General features: G+C 29.6%; 2 protein-coding genes across 5 annotated transcripts in view; one reads left to right on the top strand and one right to left on the bottom strand.

Annotated features, from left to right (window-relative positions):
- Positions 1–7,478, top strand: part of LOC142325405 (tight junction protein ZO-3-like) — a 981,859-nt gene extending 974,381 nt beyond the window's left edge. For all 4 annotated transcript variants that reach the window (XM_075367134.1, XM_075367133.1, XM_075367135.1 and 1 more), the window contains one exon: positions 1,785–7,478. In XM_075367134.1, coding sequence (XP_075223249.1) covers positions 1,785–2,117 — 333 coding nt within the window. In that variant the 3' untranslated portion in view covers positions 2,118–7,478. The remainder of the gene's footprint in view (positions 1–1,784) is intronic.
- A 6,477-nt stretch (positions 7,479–13,955) lies between these two features.
- On the bottom strand, positions 13,956–16,011 carry LOC142324549 (uncharacterized). Its single transcript, XM_075365386.1, has 2 exons — positions 15,728–16,011; positions 13,956–15,330 (listed from the first exon to the last, which is right to left on the bottom strand). Exon 2 carries the CDS (start codon positions 15,309–15,311, stop codon positions 14,430–14,432), a length of 882 nt encoding a protein of 293 aa, XP_075221501.1. The 5' UTR covers positions 15,312–15,330; positions 15,728–16,011; the 3' UTR covers positions 13,956–14,429.
- Positions 16,012–16,848: the final 837 nt, after the last annotated feature.

Raw genomic sequence — 16,848 nt, 5'->3', positions numbered from 1 at the left:
ATGTTTTTCAGTATTAATATTGATATAGTTTATCAACCAAAGATTTGCCTTTTTGATGTTTTCTTTTCTTTTTCTTTTTTGGTTAGGACTTTACTGTCATCTGCTCATATCACAGGTTAATGAGTTAGTCAGTCAATGAAAATCCTCTCTTAAAAAAACCAGATTGAACTTAATGTAATGTTCAAAGCTGTGATTATAACAGTTTGTTGTCTAATTTGGTGCTTTTACAACTCCTTAAAATCCATACACCTGCTTCATTATTATACACTTATTAATTCACATTAATATGTAATAGTTTTAATTTTCCTTGTTTACATATTAAAAAAAAGAAAAAAAATATGGAGAAAGTAAATTAAAAAAAAACATGTTTAACACAATTCAAGTATGAATTTATGTGATCAACACAAAAAAGTTTCCATTCATTTATTATGAGGACATTAAAATTTCAATAATAATTAAATTATTATTTAATAAACTATTGTTTTCTATTTTCATCTGTATTAATTAATTAATTTTTTAAAAGTAATTATTTCTGATTTCATGTTATTTTCATTTCTATGATTTTTTTCAAATGTGGGTTGCTGTTTGATGTTTCTTTACTGCATAACTAGTTGCTGCTGTAATTAAAACTGTAAATTCTATTGGGTTGTTATTAAAATGTTCATTAGTTAGTAAAGTAATATTAAAATTTCTGTAGCATTATTAAAGTTATAAATGGTATTGGCACTTTTAGTGAAACAGAAACTATTTTGCTAATCAGTATGGTGTACATTTTAAAACATCATTTAAATTTTAAAATCTAATAAATAATTAAGGTAATCTATTAAAACTGCATCTTTAAATTAAAAAAAGGAATAAAGTACAGGATATCTTACAGTGAATTAGTTAAATTTATAATTATACATCTTACGTACATTTCATACAACGTAAATTTCTTGGCAATGATTATTATTACTACAGCTCCTGTTTTTACAGATTTAAATGTTGTTATTAGTTACTCAGCAAGTTGTACTATTACTCATTGTTCAGTACCATTGTAATTTTAATACCGCTATATGTAATAATGTTTTTCATATTATTTTATATTTGTGGGTGAAACTAAACAAAATTAACAACCTGCTTCTATGCACGAATCATATAAATAATTTTATTATTGGTTACTGAATCTCCTGAAGTAATGATCACACAGTCATACAGTTAGATCATATTTTCAATATGTTTAGTAAAATTTTTATTAATGGTGGACATTAAGGATGAAAAGAAAAATTTATCAGAACACTCAGTATAAAGGAAAATAATCATGATTAGACAAAGAAGACAGGGATAAAGTGGGAGTAATTATTGGCAACATTGCATGTAAATAAATTGATAGCGATAAACTGGCTGTACCTTATGTCCCATCTCTAGAGTTCGTAGGTCCTGAAATATGCTAATACCTAAATATAAGTAAATAAACAACTTTCAGGATGTAATTTCCAGTTATAATGGTTGTAGATGACTAGCAAATTACTGTACTTAATTGGACAGAAGTCATCGTATGCCATTTGTTATTGTAACCATTTCCCATGAGGCAAAAAAATTAAACCATTTGAATTGGATCTTTTAGAAGAATATGCATAACTATTCAAATAAGATATACAACTACATGGTATCAAAGGAAATAGTGGGGAACATTGCTGCTGTTCATAACTTGTACGTTGTTATGAAAATGGCCTCATCCTTCCGTGGCTTCAACTAGTCGAAAAAAAAAATAAAAGTATTTTATTTATTTTTACTTTTTTCAGGTAACTTCAACAAATAAATACTCTAGTGAAAACATAGATCTTAATGGTGGTTTTGATTCTGGTCATGGAAGCAGTTTGGATAGAACTTATGGTAGAGGAGGTAGCGGTGGTGGAGGAGGGGTAGGCGGTAGTGGTGGTGGTGGAGGAGGAAGCAACTCGCATCAGTATTATTATAATGTTGCACCTGGTACAAGACATCATCATCATCGTGAACCAAGCGGATTAGGTTTAGATTTAACCCATAGAGCAGATCAAAGGGGCAGTGCCTTCGAATTATATAAGAAACCGACTGATCCAAGAAATATGCATTATTTGGAACATACTCTTAGATGAATTATCTTATTAAATGTATTATATTAATAATTATTAATATATTTTTAACAATTACATTAAAAGAACATTGTTTTAATCTTATTACATATATTTGTTGTTAAAAAGATATTCTGCATTCTAATGTGTGTGTATAACTTTTTCTGTTTTAATTTTTTTTTAAATATCCGTATTGACTGATCCATATTATTGTAAACATTATGTGTGAAAATAATTGTAGAAGTATGAATATATTGCCTTTTTTTTATGGTACATATTTTACTGTAAAAATATTTGCAGTAGATATCTAGTTACCAATTGTTAATGAATACCTATATGTTGGAATTAATTTTTCTTTTTTTAATTTTAAGAGCAATTCACTGTTTTGAGTTTTATTAAGAGCATTACCCTAATTGCTACTATTTAAAGTTTTGTTTTTAAAGTAAAGCACTTTTTGTTTTATTGTAGAGTTCTTTAATTTTTATTAAGTTCATCAAAGGAGCCCAAGTGTCCATAATTCATCTGTACAGTTATTGAATTTCATAATAATAATTTATAATTTAATCTTAACCATCTTTCCCAAGGAGTGTTACATTATTTGTTTGAATTGCATTACAGAAATTTATAATGGATTACTAATGGCTGTGAAAAAATTGCATAAAAAACTAGATTTTTTTGTGTACATTTTTTATTGTTTTATTTCTAAAAAAAAATATTTTAAAATAATATTAAAGTACAGCAGAGTCCTAACAATTTGAGTTGTATAGGATCAAGATTCCTTGAATTATGAAAAAGACTTGGATTATGCAGAATTAAAAAAGAAAGCATTAAAACAGAGAAAGAAAAAATATCAACGTTTATTTACGATTCAGTTAACATTTATGTGTGCAATACATTGGTTTAAGTAAAGTTATATAATAAATTAAAAATTTATTAAAATAATTAATTTAATTGTCTAGTGTTCATATATTAAATTTGTTTTGGCCTATCACGGTTTTTCTTTATTTCAAAATAACACAGTCTTTGTCCGAGAATTGGTATAGTTTTCTGACAGAATGGGTGTGACATTTTACGAAAAAAGCTTCTATAAAATGCTTTTATATATATATTCATAAAAAAATATTTATTGTTACATAATTGCATCTATATATTGTAACTAATCAATACAAACATTTGATTTGTTAGGTTTTCTTTGTATTGGTAAGATACAAATAACAAAGTTACTCTTAATACATAAGTTTTGCATAAGAATTTATTACAAAAAACTTTGTTTTATTTAAAATTTGTTCAGTGTTAAATAGTTTGAAAAATATGATTAATACTGTAAAACAACATTGTACTTAGAAAATATTAAAATATATTGTACAGTAAATAATTAAGCATAGATAAATAAAATTGTGTTAGGAAACCATTTAACTGAATAAAGATTAAGTGCATACGTGAATGAATGCAATGTACTCAAGGTCATAATGATCCACCATGTTGCCGTCATTCTTCTTTATATGACAGTGTTATTGACAGATGTTTAATGCTGCTGTTTTGAGAATACATTTAGAGAAAGATAGAGTAGTATATATACGTCATATGAATCAAAAACCTGTTGATTTAAAATCTAAATCAATATTACATAATGATCCTATATATAAATGTGAACTAAAGTGATCTGTTCATCTGTTGCTGGGCTAAGTATTGTTGAAATTGATTGTAATTTGTAAATTTCATTCAGTTAGCTGCTTGCCATTCAATATTGTGAGATAACTTACTAATGTTTCTACTCACATGGTTCACAGAATCTTTCTTCTAATGGTTTTTTTTTTTTATTGAATTTATCAGAAGTTAACATTTTTGGGACCAAGCTATCAGTAATGTTCTCTGCTTAGTGAAGATTTATTCTTCTTAATAGTCATTATTTAAACAGTTTTTATAGTAAGTAATTTTATTACAGGAGTGTGATGTTACGAATGAGAAAACTTTTTCTGGCAGCTTTTTCAACCAAATTTTATTATTTTTATATTCTTGTCTTTTGTCAATTATACAATGAATAAATTACCACTCATTCGTATGTGTACTTATAAGTAAACAGAATTTATGTTTAGTATAATTAATAATTTGTTTTTTCATTGATTACTCCTCAGAACCAGATACAGAATCATTTTGTATGTTTATAAAAATATAACAAAATATACTAATACATCTACTCCAAGATTTCTTTGACATACAATTTATGTGTACAAATTTTTGCATGTTTTAGAGAAAAGCTGATAATCTTCTTAACTATCAATATATTTTTATGTTTTTTGTTTTATTTTACAATGCAGTATTTAGTTTATGTAAAATGAAATTGTACTAACCAGATTTTTACTTGAAAATCTCTAAAACAAAGTAAATGAGGAAAATAGTTTGCCTTTTTAAATGTATGACATGTGAATGGAGACAAATCTTTTTTTCAGTCATGATTTAAATACACTGTATTTCCCATTAATAAGTAAAGCATTAACTTTATGATTAAATAAGAATTCATTTTTAAAATTAATTTTTATATATCTCATCAAATGTAAAATACATTTTACAGTTCAGTTTTTTTAGTTTTGCTTTTGTATATGCCTGTTTGATTTTTGTTATGGAGTAAATATAAAGGGCTTGTGTAATTCAAAAAACCTATTTTATTGCAACAGAAAATTAATCAGAAGACTTTTGTAAATTTAATTCTTTGATGTTTACAAATATTTACAATAAATTTATTTGCAGTTTTGACTATATTTCATTGTTTAAATAAATTTTATTAATATAAAATCTTTTAAAAGACAGAAATAAATTAAATAATGTTACCACTCATTAAATTTAAGATCTCATATTGATTCAGAATAATCATATGTTTTAACACATAATGCAGGTGATAGCTAAGCGTAATGAGCCACAATTCAATTTATTGCTTATTTTATGAATTTTATAGAAATACTTCATATTATGTTTGTAATGATAGTATTTAAAAGCTAAGTGATGTGAGTGTTCATTTTATTTAAAAACAAATTCTCTTATAATAATTATTTATTGGCAATATATGTATGTTTTAATTTTTTCTAAATATTAACTGAATGTATATCATCAACTTTTGCTATATTTTGGTTTTTTTTATTAAAAATAATTATATAGTATCATCACATCTCTAAAGGTTAACATTTATTTTTTATTAATACTGTTAAATATTACAAATGCTTTTCAGTTTTATATTTGAAGAACTTAATTAGAGCAGTTATATATAATTGGTCAAATATGGAAAATTAATCTGTTTATTATTTTAGCTTAAAAGGTTATTTTATGTAAAAAAAGTATATATATATATATATATATATTTTATTTATAAAGGTTGCTTTGAGTCTAGCTTTATTAGAGTTTAATATATAACAACAGCATGAAATTAATTTCTTTCTTGTGTTGATAAACTTTGATGATTTATTATAACTAGTTAATTAAATATGATTTTGGCTGTTGGCATTTCATTTACTTGTTACCTGTCAATTTACAGGTTGTTACTACTGAGATGTTCCAGGTGTTGCCTAACCATTAGATTATATGAGTGGAGTTTATCGTCTTAAGACAGGACCTGAAGAATTATTTTTTATTGATATTAGATGCAGTTTTTGTATATTGAATTGTACCTAAATAAATGAATATTCAGTTGTTGCCACATTGGTAACAACTGCTTTTAAGAGATTCTCATTTTCCTCAACAAGATTTTTCTCTTTAATTAGGAAAACCTTTTCTTACTTGCCCAGCAGAAAAAAAGTTTGGAAAAATCTATCTCTTAGGTTTTACCTTTGTAAATATATATATATATATATATATATATAATTATCACATTTTATGATCTCCTCAGAGGATAAATTTACCACATAAGTTCTTGAAGTAATTAGTATGTGTTCTTTATTACATACAATTTATTTTGTTACTGTGGACAAGCTAAACAATAGTTTAATTTTTATAAAATAAAGTGAAATAAATTAATTGTATATTTATTAATTAAATGTAAGTTGCATGAGTAATATTTTTCTCCCCATGTGATTTTGTGTAGCCCGTTTATGTACTCTGAGTGTTTATTACTTTAAAATCTTGATTTCTCAGAATAACTGGTAATGATCTTACTTTAGGACACTTACATAATTGTTCTTATGGTAAAATAATTACGAATGAATCAGTTATTTGATTCAGTTATAGTTTATCAGAATAAATAAAAAACAAACATTTTTTATTGGATTTTTGAGTAACATTTGTAGAAAATAGGGAATTTAATTTTTACTAAATGAAAAGATGTTTATTGAAAATGAAATATATTTATTACCTTTATTTTTAAGTTTAGTTGTGGGGTAGCAGCCTGTTTTTGAGAACTATTATAATCAATTTCATTTTTTATAAAAACTTCCAGGGAAATTAAGAAAGTTCATTATTTTTAGCTTAAGTAAACTGTTCCTTTTTATTTTTTTGAAAATATTTGTAAAAAATGTACTTTATTCCTTTTGAAAAATTAATTTTATGATACCACTGAAAACCAAAATTTTGTCTGTATCTTCTCTGAAACCCTGTGTATATCTATTATATCTTATAGAAATTTGTATCTCCAGATTGATTATCATTAAAAAAAATATTTGGAGACTGAATCTGTATTTACTTACTATATGAAATTTTATATTGACCACAGATATAGAATAGAAATGTTTAATTATCTTTTTATGAAAAACATAAAAGTAATCTGAAAATTTTGTTTACATTAAGTTTAATGAATAAAGATTGCTATTAAATTACTAACAATAAGGTTATTTAAACATTTTTTCCCTTTTTTACTTATTGTGGTGTAATTTATATTTATTTGCATATAACTGTTGTAAGAAATTGTTGGTTATTTTGTGTGCCAATCTAAAAAAAAGTGCAAATTGTACAAAATTTTTATTAGTTTGAAATAGATCAAATGAAATTCATTATTTTTCTTTAGAGACATTACAATATTAGACAGTCTGGACAATTGTGTTCATTAAATTTTAATTTATTAAATTGCAAGTAATATTTTTATTGTTTATAATAATTAATTATAATTTAATTATGCCAAAGCTTTAAAATCTATTATTGCAACATGATTTAATATGATTCTTTATTTGTGAATAAGTTTTTTTTTTTGTTGTAAATACTGTAAATAAGTTAACTTGAATATATAATATTTATATATGTTATGTATATGTATGCTCAAAATTCATTCATGTAAGTCATTAAATTGCACAGAAATATTGATAGTAATAACATTTATAATATTGTTTATATTATTTTGTATATGTATGTGTATTAATTTCTTCTTAATAAATAAACATTATTAAGTATGTGCTGTAAATTAACAGTTAGTAAAATGAAATAATTTGTGTTTTATTTTTACTTACCCGACACTCACAAATATTTAAGTGTATATATAAATAATAATGAAGTAAACATTTAATCACTTTTGAAACATGAACTGATATATTTAGGAATTAAACATTTTAAAATCTCCCCATTAAAAAATTACTCAAGTTTTCCATTGCTCTATTTGTTTGGATGTAAGAGGTATGTGCTAAATGACAAGTTTCTACAACATTCATTTGTGGAGTATAAAGCTTGAATAGGTTACACACACACGCACACAGAGAGAGAGAGAGAGATATTCTTTGATGTTTTGAATTTTCAGGCTCAACCCCCTTTTGTTGAAGGACGACCTGAAATCTCGTCCTTCATCTGTTTACTTACTTATCTTTATAGTAACTCCCTATTTTAGGTTAACGAACATAATCTCAGGTTGTTTCTGGGACAGACTAGCTTCTGTTTTTCTTTCAGTACCTCAGCATTACGTTGAGACAGTCCCAGGTGCAGAACCAAAGGAGGCAGAGCAGGAACCATCTCTCACACCACTACCTCTCGTACCCCACAGCGAAGGCAATAGCTATCAACCTGAACTCCTTTAATTGTGAAGTAATCTTGCTACATACATTTGCTTTTGTACTCTTAGGATTATTGAGAAATTGCATTAGATGACCAAACTTCTTCTTGAATGCTCTTAACAAAGGAGCAGACCCACCAACAATTCCTTCCGCCTTATTGAATTCATCAATCAAAATGAACTTGAAAACATACATATACAAGTGCTGAACATCCACATGGACAACAACATGAAGATCATTAGAGAGCTGTCAAATGAACACAATCAAGTTCCCTTCTGCACAGTACAGCAGACATGCAATCAGAACCAAAATAAATCTTTTCCAACAAGAAAAATCTGGCAGCTCACTGCACACAGCATACAGATGATGCAACAAGACAACATCCAAACCCCCCCCCCCCCCTGATGTATGGTGATCTTGCCAAGTTCAGTCTGTACAATGTAACCACCCTTTGCATTTAATGCCCAATTTTAACCATCTAACGTATTGAATTGTAATTCATTGTGACATCCTTCTGTTAACAAGCACAATCCTTACTATTCACTGAGTGCTTATGGTCCTTCTGAAAATGTCTGCAGTTAATGTAAGTTGGACCTTCCGACTTCTTAGGACACGCCTCTTGTTTGTGTCCCTCATCCCCACAATGGGAGCACACTACCACCAGAAGTTTACGCAGTTTAGCTGTGTGTCCAAACTGGCAGTACTTGAAACAATGTTGACAATTTCTGACTCTCTCAAGGTGGTTTTCCAACCACATTAAGGGTTGAAAAACCACCTTGAGGGAGTCAGAAATAACTTAACTGTATCATTGTTGTCGGCAACAACAACTAACCCCATCTTCGTATCACATAAACTTTGAATTCTCAGGCTCGAGCTCTTCTGTCGAAGGACTACATGAAATTTGTCCTTCATTTCCTTTCTAGATTTTGCCAACTGATCTGACTGGAAAGACCAATCAGATCAATTCAAGATAGCCGCTGCCAAACACAAAGAAGAATATGGTTCTTAATTGTAACTAGTAGTTATCAAAATGAGTTTTTTATAAAAAATTTTTACAAATTTACGATTTACGTAAAACCGTTACATGGTAACTCAATTTCAATAGTATATTTGTTACCAGTTACAAATTACAGTTGGAAAAGTTGTGTAACATGTTACTTACACATTTTATGTTGACTAGTAAAAGTTTTTGTATGAAATTTAAAAATGGCCATGATTACATATAACTAATTAAGATATTGGCATTGGCATTCACTAGTTTTTAAAAATAGTGCAAATTGATAAAATTTATTTAACTTTTGTTCCTTCACCTAATCATCATAAAATTTATTAAATGACCCCAAACATGATTCTAATCCTCCCACAGGAAAGCCGATAACAATACAAATTCATTCTTTCATATCACAACACACTTTTTTTTGTTTAATTTCGAGGACCACCATTAGGTATTGTTTCAGATGATGAGATGAATGATCTGTAGCGTGTATGTGAAAATGTCATGCCTGACCAGGATTCGAACCCGGGACCTCCAGATAAAAGGCTCCACCACTCGCACCATGGAGGCCAGCATCACAGATTACACTTAAGTTTCACCACCCCCACAGATAACTTCAATAACTAACAGATCAGAATACTGTATTTTTATAACCAATCACAAGTATGAATAAGATTGACCAATAAAAATTTAACATTTTGGTATAAAAAGATAACATTTCACCAATCACAACTCTAAAGGAACTAACCAACTGTAAAGCAGTAAATTACAATCAATCATAATCCCTGTTTTTTAACCAATTTTAAGGTGAGAATAATACCTACCAATTGGAATACAACAAATTTTGACCGATAAAATACATCCCATCCCTGAATGTGGTTATCATTGTAATCTATACAATCATATCCTTAAATTTTATAAAATACAAAGACTGAGAACCATCCGTACACCAAACACAAGAGAGAGAATAATCATCAATGTTATGATACCTGATAAAGATAACAAAAATATCCAATCTATTTATGATTCAATAGTTCATAACTATTGAAGTGGTTGTATCTACATATATATGTAGATACAACCACTGTGCATACTGGCACATATTTCTCTCAAACCAGACAACTAAACTATTTTTAGCATTACGGGATGTTTGTATTGTTTTTAATTAAAGATTCATCTAAAACATTTTTCCATCAGTTTACTTTCTGTAATTTTTACAAGTTTTAGGTATCCACCTAAAATTAATGGATTAAGGTACTCTGGTCAGAATGCATTTTTGTAGATTCAGTATTCTTCAAGCTCTTTACTGTACAGTAGTATTTTAGGTCTCATTGACTACAGTTCTGTCTTACTGCCTTAATGCTACTGTATCTACAATTTCTTATGTTTGTCAAACCATGTAAGAATATTCAATTTACTAAAATTGTTATATGTCAGAGAAATAATTTGAGAATAATTTTACATAACTAATATTCTCCATATTAAAAAAGTCTGGTCTTGAGCCTTGATAATAGTACAGGCAATTTGTCATCAAAATAGGCTGTATTTGAAAATCCTTACCTACCGATTGATCTTTTGTCCATGCGGTAGGGGTGATGAGGGAAGCTTAACTCCAGATTTTTAACATCTCCTCCCATAGATTTAAGAAAAATTCAAAAATTGTTTGAAATGCGTTTTTCTCTGAATCTATGCATTTTAGAAAAAGGTTTTCAAACCAAAAATGTAGAGGACATGCTCCTCTACAATTAATGTCAATGTAAAACACTTCAAAAGTCTTCTTCAAGGTCTTTCATTTTTCATCAAGTAGTGTATTGCATGCAGTAGCCTTATCAGAATTATTTGAGGAAAGTCATTAAATTTATTTCTTTAATTCATGTAAATTAAATATTTTATGAATTTTTACTGTGTACGTTACAATAAAGATAAAAAGTTAAGGGATTATTAGAAAGATTGTAATGTTATATATGTGTTGCCTAATTTGAAATTTTGTTACATAAAAAATTACAATTATACATATGTATTTCAGTTTAATATGACACTTATGTTAAACTGATATTAAAAATGATATAAACTAATATTATAAACCCAGCTTTCATTAGAAGTTTTCAAATTTCTTTAAAAAAGTATTTTTTCATCCCTTTATTTTTTCAAAATGATATAAAGAATATTGAAATTTCTAAAAAAAAAGTGGGTTAAAAAAACGTTTTATGGCATTGTACTAAATAGGGTTATAAAACTACAATTGGCAATTAAACATTTATGTATTCTGTATTAAAAATTTAATGAAATCTATTTACATTTAATTAAAAGTTTATGACACTCGGTACTTAATTGAGTTGGAGTTGGAATGAATAAGTTAAAAGTTTGACTCTAGAAAATGCAATACCACAGGGAAGTTCTTAAGTGTTATCTTATTTGCTGCAGCCATAAACAGTATAACAAACTGTGTGCCAAAACCCATTATGTATTATTAAATGCATCTGCTTTTCATGGTTGGGAAGATACTGACCCTCAAGTTTTATTTTACATGGTGAACCAGTTGAAACATGTACACAAGTTAGATATTTAGGAATCTGGATAATACATTTACCTTTAAATGCCAACCTTATTTTACCTTCAGCTCCTTAGCTGAAGGTAAAATTTAAAAAAAATGTTGGACATGCTGAGAGTTTATCCTAGTACTCGATGGGGAGCTGATCGAGTATGTATGTTGCGCTTCTACTGAGCTCAATTCTCATTTTATTCATGTTTGACTATGACTGTGTGGCTTATTCATCCGCTTAGTCCACCACTCTTAGAATGCTAGATTCAGTCTATCATTCATTCATCCATCTTGCTACAGGTGCTTTTCGTTCAAGCCCTGTGGTAAGTCTTCTGGTGGAAAGTAGTGTGGTCCCTTTCAAATAAATGGAATCAAATGATCTGCATTTACATAGCTTGAATTAAAGTGCAACAAAATCATCCAACCTTTGATGTGTTGTTCTCTAACCAATATCTGATTTGATACCAAGAACAGCCAAGATCTACTGCTTCACTAGACATCAGAACTCGTCACCCTTTTTCTGTTCTAAATACACAATTACCTCCAGTCCTTACTTTTACTCCATGTTATTATCCCCCTTGGTGGCTTTCTCTCCTTAATTACTGCTTTGATCTCTGTTAGTATCATAAAAAGAAGACAAATCTGGTTATCTTATAAAACAAATATTATAAAATCAGTTATAGTTTACACGAACAGCTCTAGAAACATTAATTCTGCTGGTAACTTTAATTCTACTGACAGCTTTTTTAGCTGGTAACAGAACATACATATATTTGGCCTTCCCACCATCACCAGTATTTTTGTTGAGGAACTGTATGCCATTAATAAGGCCTTACATAATATAATTAGCGCAAAAGTGTGATGTTTTCTTGTTTGTTCAGTTACCATGAGTGCCTTACAGATGATTAATGACGTGTACTCCAGACACCCTGTTGTCTGTGAGATTCAGTGTGTTAATTCACAAGTGAATCACCATAATACAACAGTAAGCTTCTGCTCGATCCCCAGCCATATTGGGATTTCAGGCAATTAGCGCACTGATAGATAGTGCGGCAAAGGAGGCTTGTTTCCAGCCTCATTTCACCAATCGCGTCGCTTTGAAGAATCTTATCTGTTTCCTGAGGAGGGTGGTTCATGATGTGGCAAAGTGAATGGGATGCTATTATTAACAATAAACTTCACCCGATTAAGAACATGGTATCACTGTAGAGCTCCTCATGCAGAAATAAGTGTCGACAGGAGATTATTATCTATCGTTTCTGAATAGGGCACACAAGGCTCCACTCATGGATGTCTGATGACTCAAACAAATGAACTAGTTGGGCTCGCTGTGACTGCCAACTAACAGTGCACCACATCATTGTGGATTGTATTTGCTATGCAGCATTGCATCGCAAATTTAACCTAGGGGCTAACATACAAACTATTCTAGAGGACAGTGAAATATTGTCATGTTATGTTTTTCAGTTTCTTAGGTCTGTATGTTTGTATTCAAATATTTAAATTACTGTAGTGTGTTTCAGCAATTCATGGCAATTGCCATATAGCGGTTAGAAATTTTATTATTTTAATTGAGATATAAAATGTGATGTATATTTGTTATTTTACAACAAATACGAGTATATTGTTTCCAGGCGATGATAATGTGGAAGTGTTTTACACCCAACAAATATTATATACAAAATTGTCAATTTGTTGGCGATCTTGTTTTTTAATATTTGTGTTTCATGACACACCTGCACGTACTATTAGCGAAGTAATACTGCATAGAATTTACTTCGAAAAATTAAACGTTAAAATTAATCAGAATAATTGAAATTTGATACAGTACCTTAGGTATTCATCTTTTTATTTTCCATCAGCACTAAATTATAACGCCTAACGTTCCTACTTATTTTGAGATCCAAACAAAGTGTATTTATCCTTGTTCATTGAAGTTATTGGTTTTTTAAATGACGGAACTTGAAGTAAGGGAAGAATGTGTTTATGGGAAAAATTCAGTTTTGTTTAACCGGTTAGGAATAAATACAAAATTTATGTTTCTCAAAAAGTTTTTTTTTTGTTATCTTTTAAGCTCATTTTTTTTTTTTTTGTAAATATTATTAAAGAAATGTTGATGTATTACGGAGGTTCTATTTTTTTTAAATTTTTGTTAGTTACATTGTAAATAAATAATTATCATAAAAGATAAATGTTAAAAACTACTCATCCTTTAGCGATTAGAATCTTAAAGTAATAGTCAAAAAAAAGACACTACAATTAATATCAAACAACAGTTTAATTAAACATCAAGAAATTACAATAAATAACATGTATTCATTCTAATGTATATTGAATAAAATATTTCTTGAGTATTGTTAAAAGTCTGCATTTTAATTTTAATTAAATAGTCCTAGATATAGTTAAGTGGTATTTCCTCATTGTAGATAAAGTCTGCATTTTAATTTTAATTAAATAGTCCTAGATATAGTTAAGTCGTATTTTCTTAAAGTCTGCATTTTAATTTTAATTAAATAGTCCTAGAGAGTAGTTATTGATAAGTATTCATTATAAATTACTTAATCAAGTAAACATTAATACATTTCAATTTACATTAATACTTAATCAAGTAAACATCTGTAGTTACAAACGTCTTGCATCAAAACTACTACGATCAATTTTAGTTTTATATCTTGAAAACAAGATACATGTTCATAGTACAGAATTTTTTTACGTAATAGCTAAAACATTTCAAGATGTAATACTTTTACGGTGAATTTCTTATGTCAAGTTGTTAATATTACACTGTTAATTTAAATGAAAGGAATGAGTTTTCTGACTTCATCCTCGTCGGTCTTACCAATCTATATTGGAGAAATGCTATTCGTTGATTCCAGTGACTCTTTTTGAGAAGCTAAGTTATTAAATTTCTCTTCGGTTTGCAGTTTAGCAGGAAATATTTTATCGATTCCAGTTGCTGGCAGATATGGCCATGAAGCAGTTTTACGAAGTGGCGTGACTAATTCATAGATTAATGGTAATAGTTTCGAGGCTGTATATGAGGTACATGTCTGAAGACTGCTATCAGAATACCATTTTTCAATATGATCCCGCTTTAACGATACCTTACTCTCAGAAATATTTTTATCTACTTTTTTAATGATATCAGTTTTATCTCCTTCAGCATGCATATCATCCTCACGTTTCTTCTGATATGTTGAGATATCAAGATCAAGAGTGATCAAAAGAGATTCTATAAAATCTTTATAATCTTTTTCGATTGTACTTAATTCCTCGATTCTTTTTTTATCTAAAATTCTTTCGTAATTTAAAAGTGAAATTTTTTCTTCAGAGTTGGCAATTTCTTCCTCAGCTTCTTCTAAATTTTTATAACAGCCAAGAATTTCTTTTTTAACATCTTGTATTATATTTTCTCTATGAAATAGATTATCCTTTGCCTCGTATAATTCATTTTTTAACGTTTGATTTTCTTGGTTCACCCGACTAAGTTTTTCATTTAAATCATTTACAATGTTTCTGTGTTCCTCCTTACTATTCTTCAGTTCTTCTTTTAGCTGTGCTATAAAGTCTTCTTTATCAAATATTTCTTTAACTGCTATGCCCAGTTGACCTTGTACCTCTTGATAAATGTTTGTAAATTCTTCATTTAGTCTTGTTTTTTTACGATTACAGAAGAATCTGATAGGTTTTGCTATGTAATTTATAATATTGACACATGTATTCATTTTGTATTTTTAATCGAATCTGAAACAAAGAAAGTCATCCAACGAATAGAATAATGATAATAAACAAAATCAAAAAAATTAATTTAATATAATTCTGTTTTACAGAATTTAACAGAATTTTAACAGGATATTATTATTTTAAATAATAATCGGTTTTGAATAAGCGGTCGGTTTGAATTATATAAATAAACAATATTTAAAGTGAAAAAAATTTCGGTCAGCTAGAAGATTCGAAACCGGTCATGACGGGACGCGACCGACTGACGCCTTAAACCAACCGGCTGCGGTGACTCCATGATGTAGTGAGTGAAAAATGTTCTACATAAGCTGTGAATTTTAACGTCACATCAGTCTGTATACGCACACACACACACACACATATACACACAAGTGAATAAAAAAAAATTTAGACGTACCTCGAGGATGATCACGCAGATAACCGTGTTTATACTCTGTCTGGCGTTATAATTGAAATTTATAATCGAATCGAGTGGAAAATAACGCATCAATTCGTTAGGTGGACGCAGATTACCGAAACTATCGAAATAGTCCACCGTCCGTCCACGTTTTCTATAACATACCCAGTGTGTTCCATGACCGGTACTGCGGTCAAGAATAACAATCGCAGTTTCGTTAGTCTTCGGGTGTGTGGGTAATGCGTCCAACATGAAGACCCCTCGAAAATCGGCTATATTTAGTCTTCTCGCGTACCACATTAGTTCTATATTCGATAGCGGTCGCACTGGTATTGGTCGCACCTTTATTGGAGACGACGACATTTTTTTTTTACCGCCCATCCCCAAAGGAATAAGGGCTTAAGGAATAATCCCCGCCCTGCAGCGCCCGCTTTTCGTTTCATCATTTCGACAAGGCGTTTTGTATTATTACTTTTTGATCGTCTTCTTCGTCATCGTATTCTTCCACCGCCGAACTTTGCTTTTAACTTCATCGCGTTTGTAACTGCCAATGCCGTAGCCTTTTCCGCGATACTCGAATCCTTAGCTTTAACTCTTTCCCTAAGCGGCTAATTTACGATCTGCTGCCGCTCTTCTTTTGTTATCGCTGTACGTTGCGTATGCGATATCGTGTTCTTTACAAGCGGCGTCCAACTTGTTTACACCAGGATCGCCTCTCTTTAATCGTTTTTATAAATTCGTTCCCGGTCCGCAGTACTGATATCCCGGAATAAATCGATCCCTTTATTTACAACCGTACCCACCACCTTTTTGACACCTTTTAATGCTTTATCGCCAATATAAGATCCCAACGCTCCTACAGCTCCTGCTGTTAGAGTTGTTAACAGTCCACCGCCTCAGCACCCTGGGCAAGCTGTTGGAGAGACTTATCACTGATAGCCTCTGGTGCGAGGTGGAAGCGAAGGGTGTGCTTTCCCCTATCAATATGGCTTTGCGGCTTTGCTAGGGGGAAGTCCACAATTGACGCGTTGAAACGTGTAACTGAATGAGCTAGATATCGAAGTAATGGCATTGTGCATCGACGGAGGATCCTGTTATTGGTCCTCCTAGACATCAGGAAC

The sequence above is a fragment of the Lycorma delicatula genome, chromosome 5 (assembly GCF_047948215.1).
Source record: "Lycorma delicatula isolate Av1 chromosome 5, ASM4794821v1, whole genome shotgun sequence".
In the NCBI taxonomy this organism is placed as follows: Eukaryota; Metazoa; Arthropoda; class Insecta; order Hemiptera; family Fulgoridae; genus Lycorma; species Lycorma delicatula.
The sequence above is the reverse complement of the archived record's forward strand: the minus strand, read 5'-3'. Positions and strand labels throughout refer to the sequence as shown.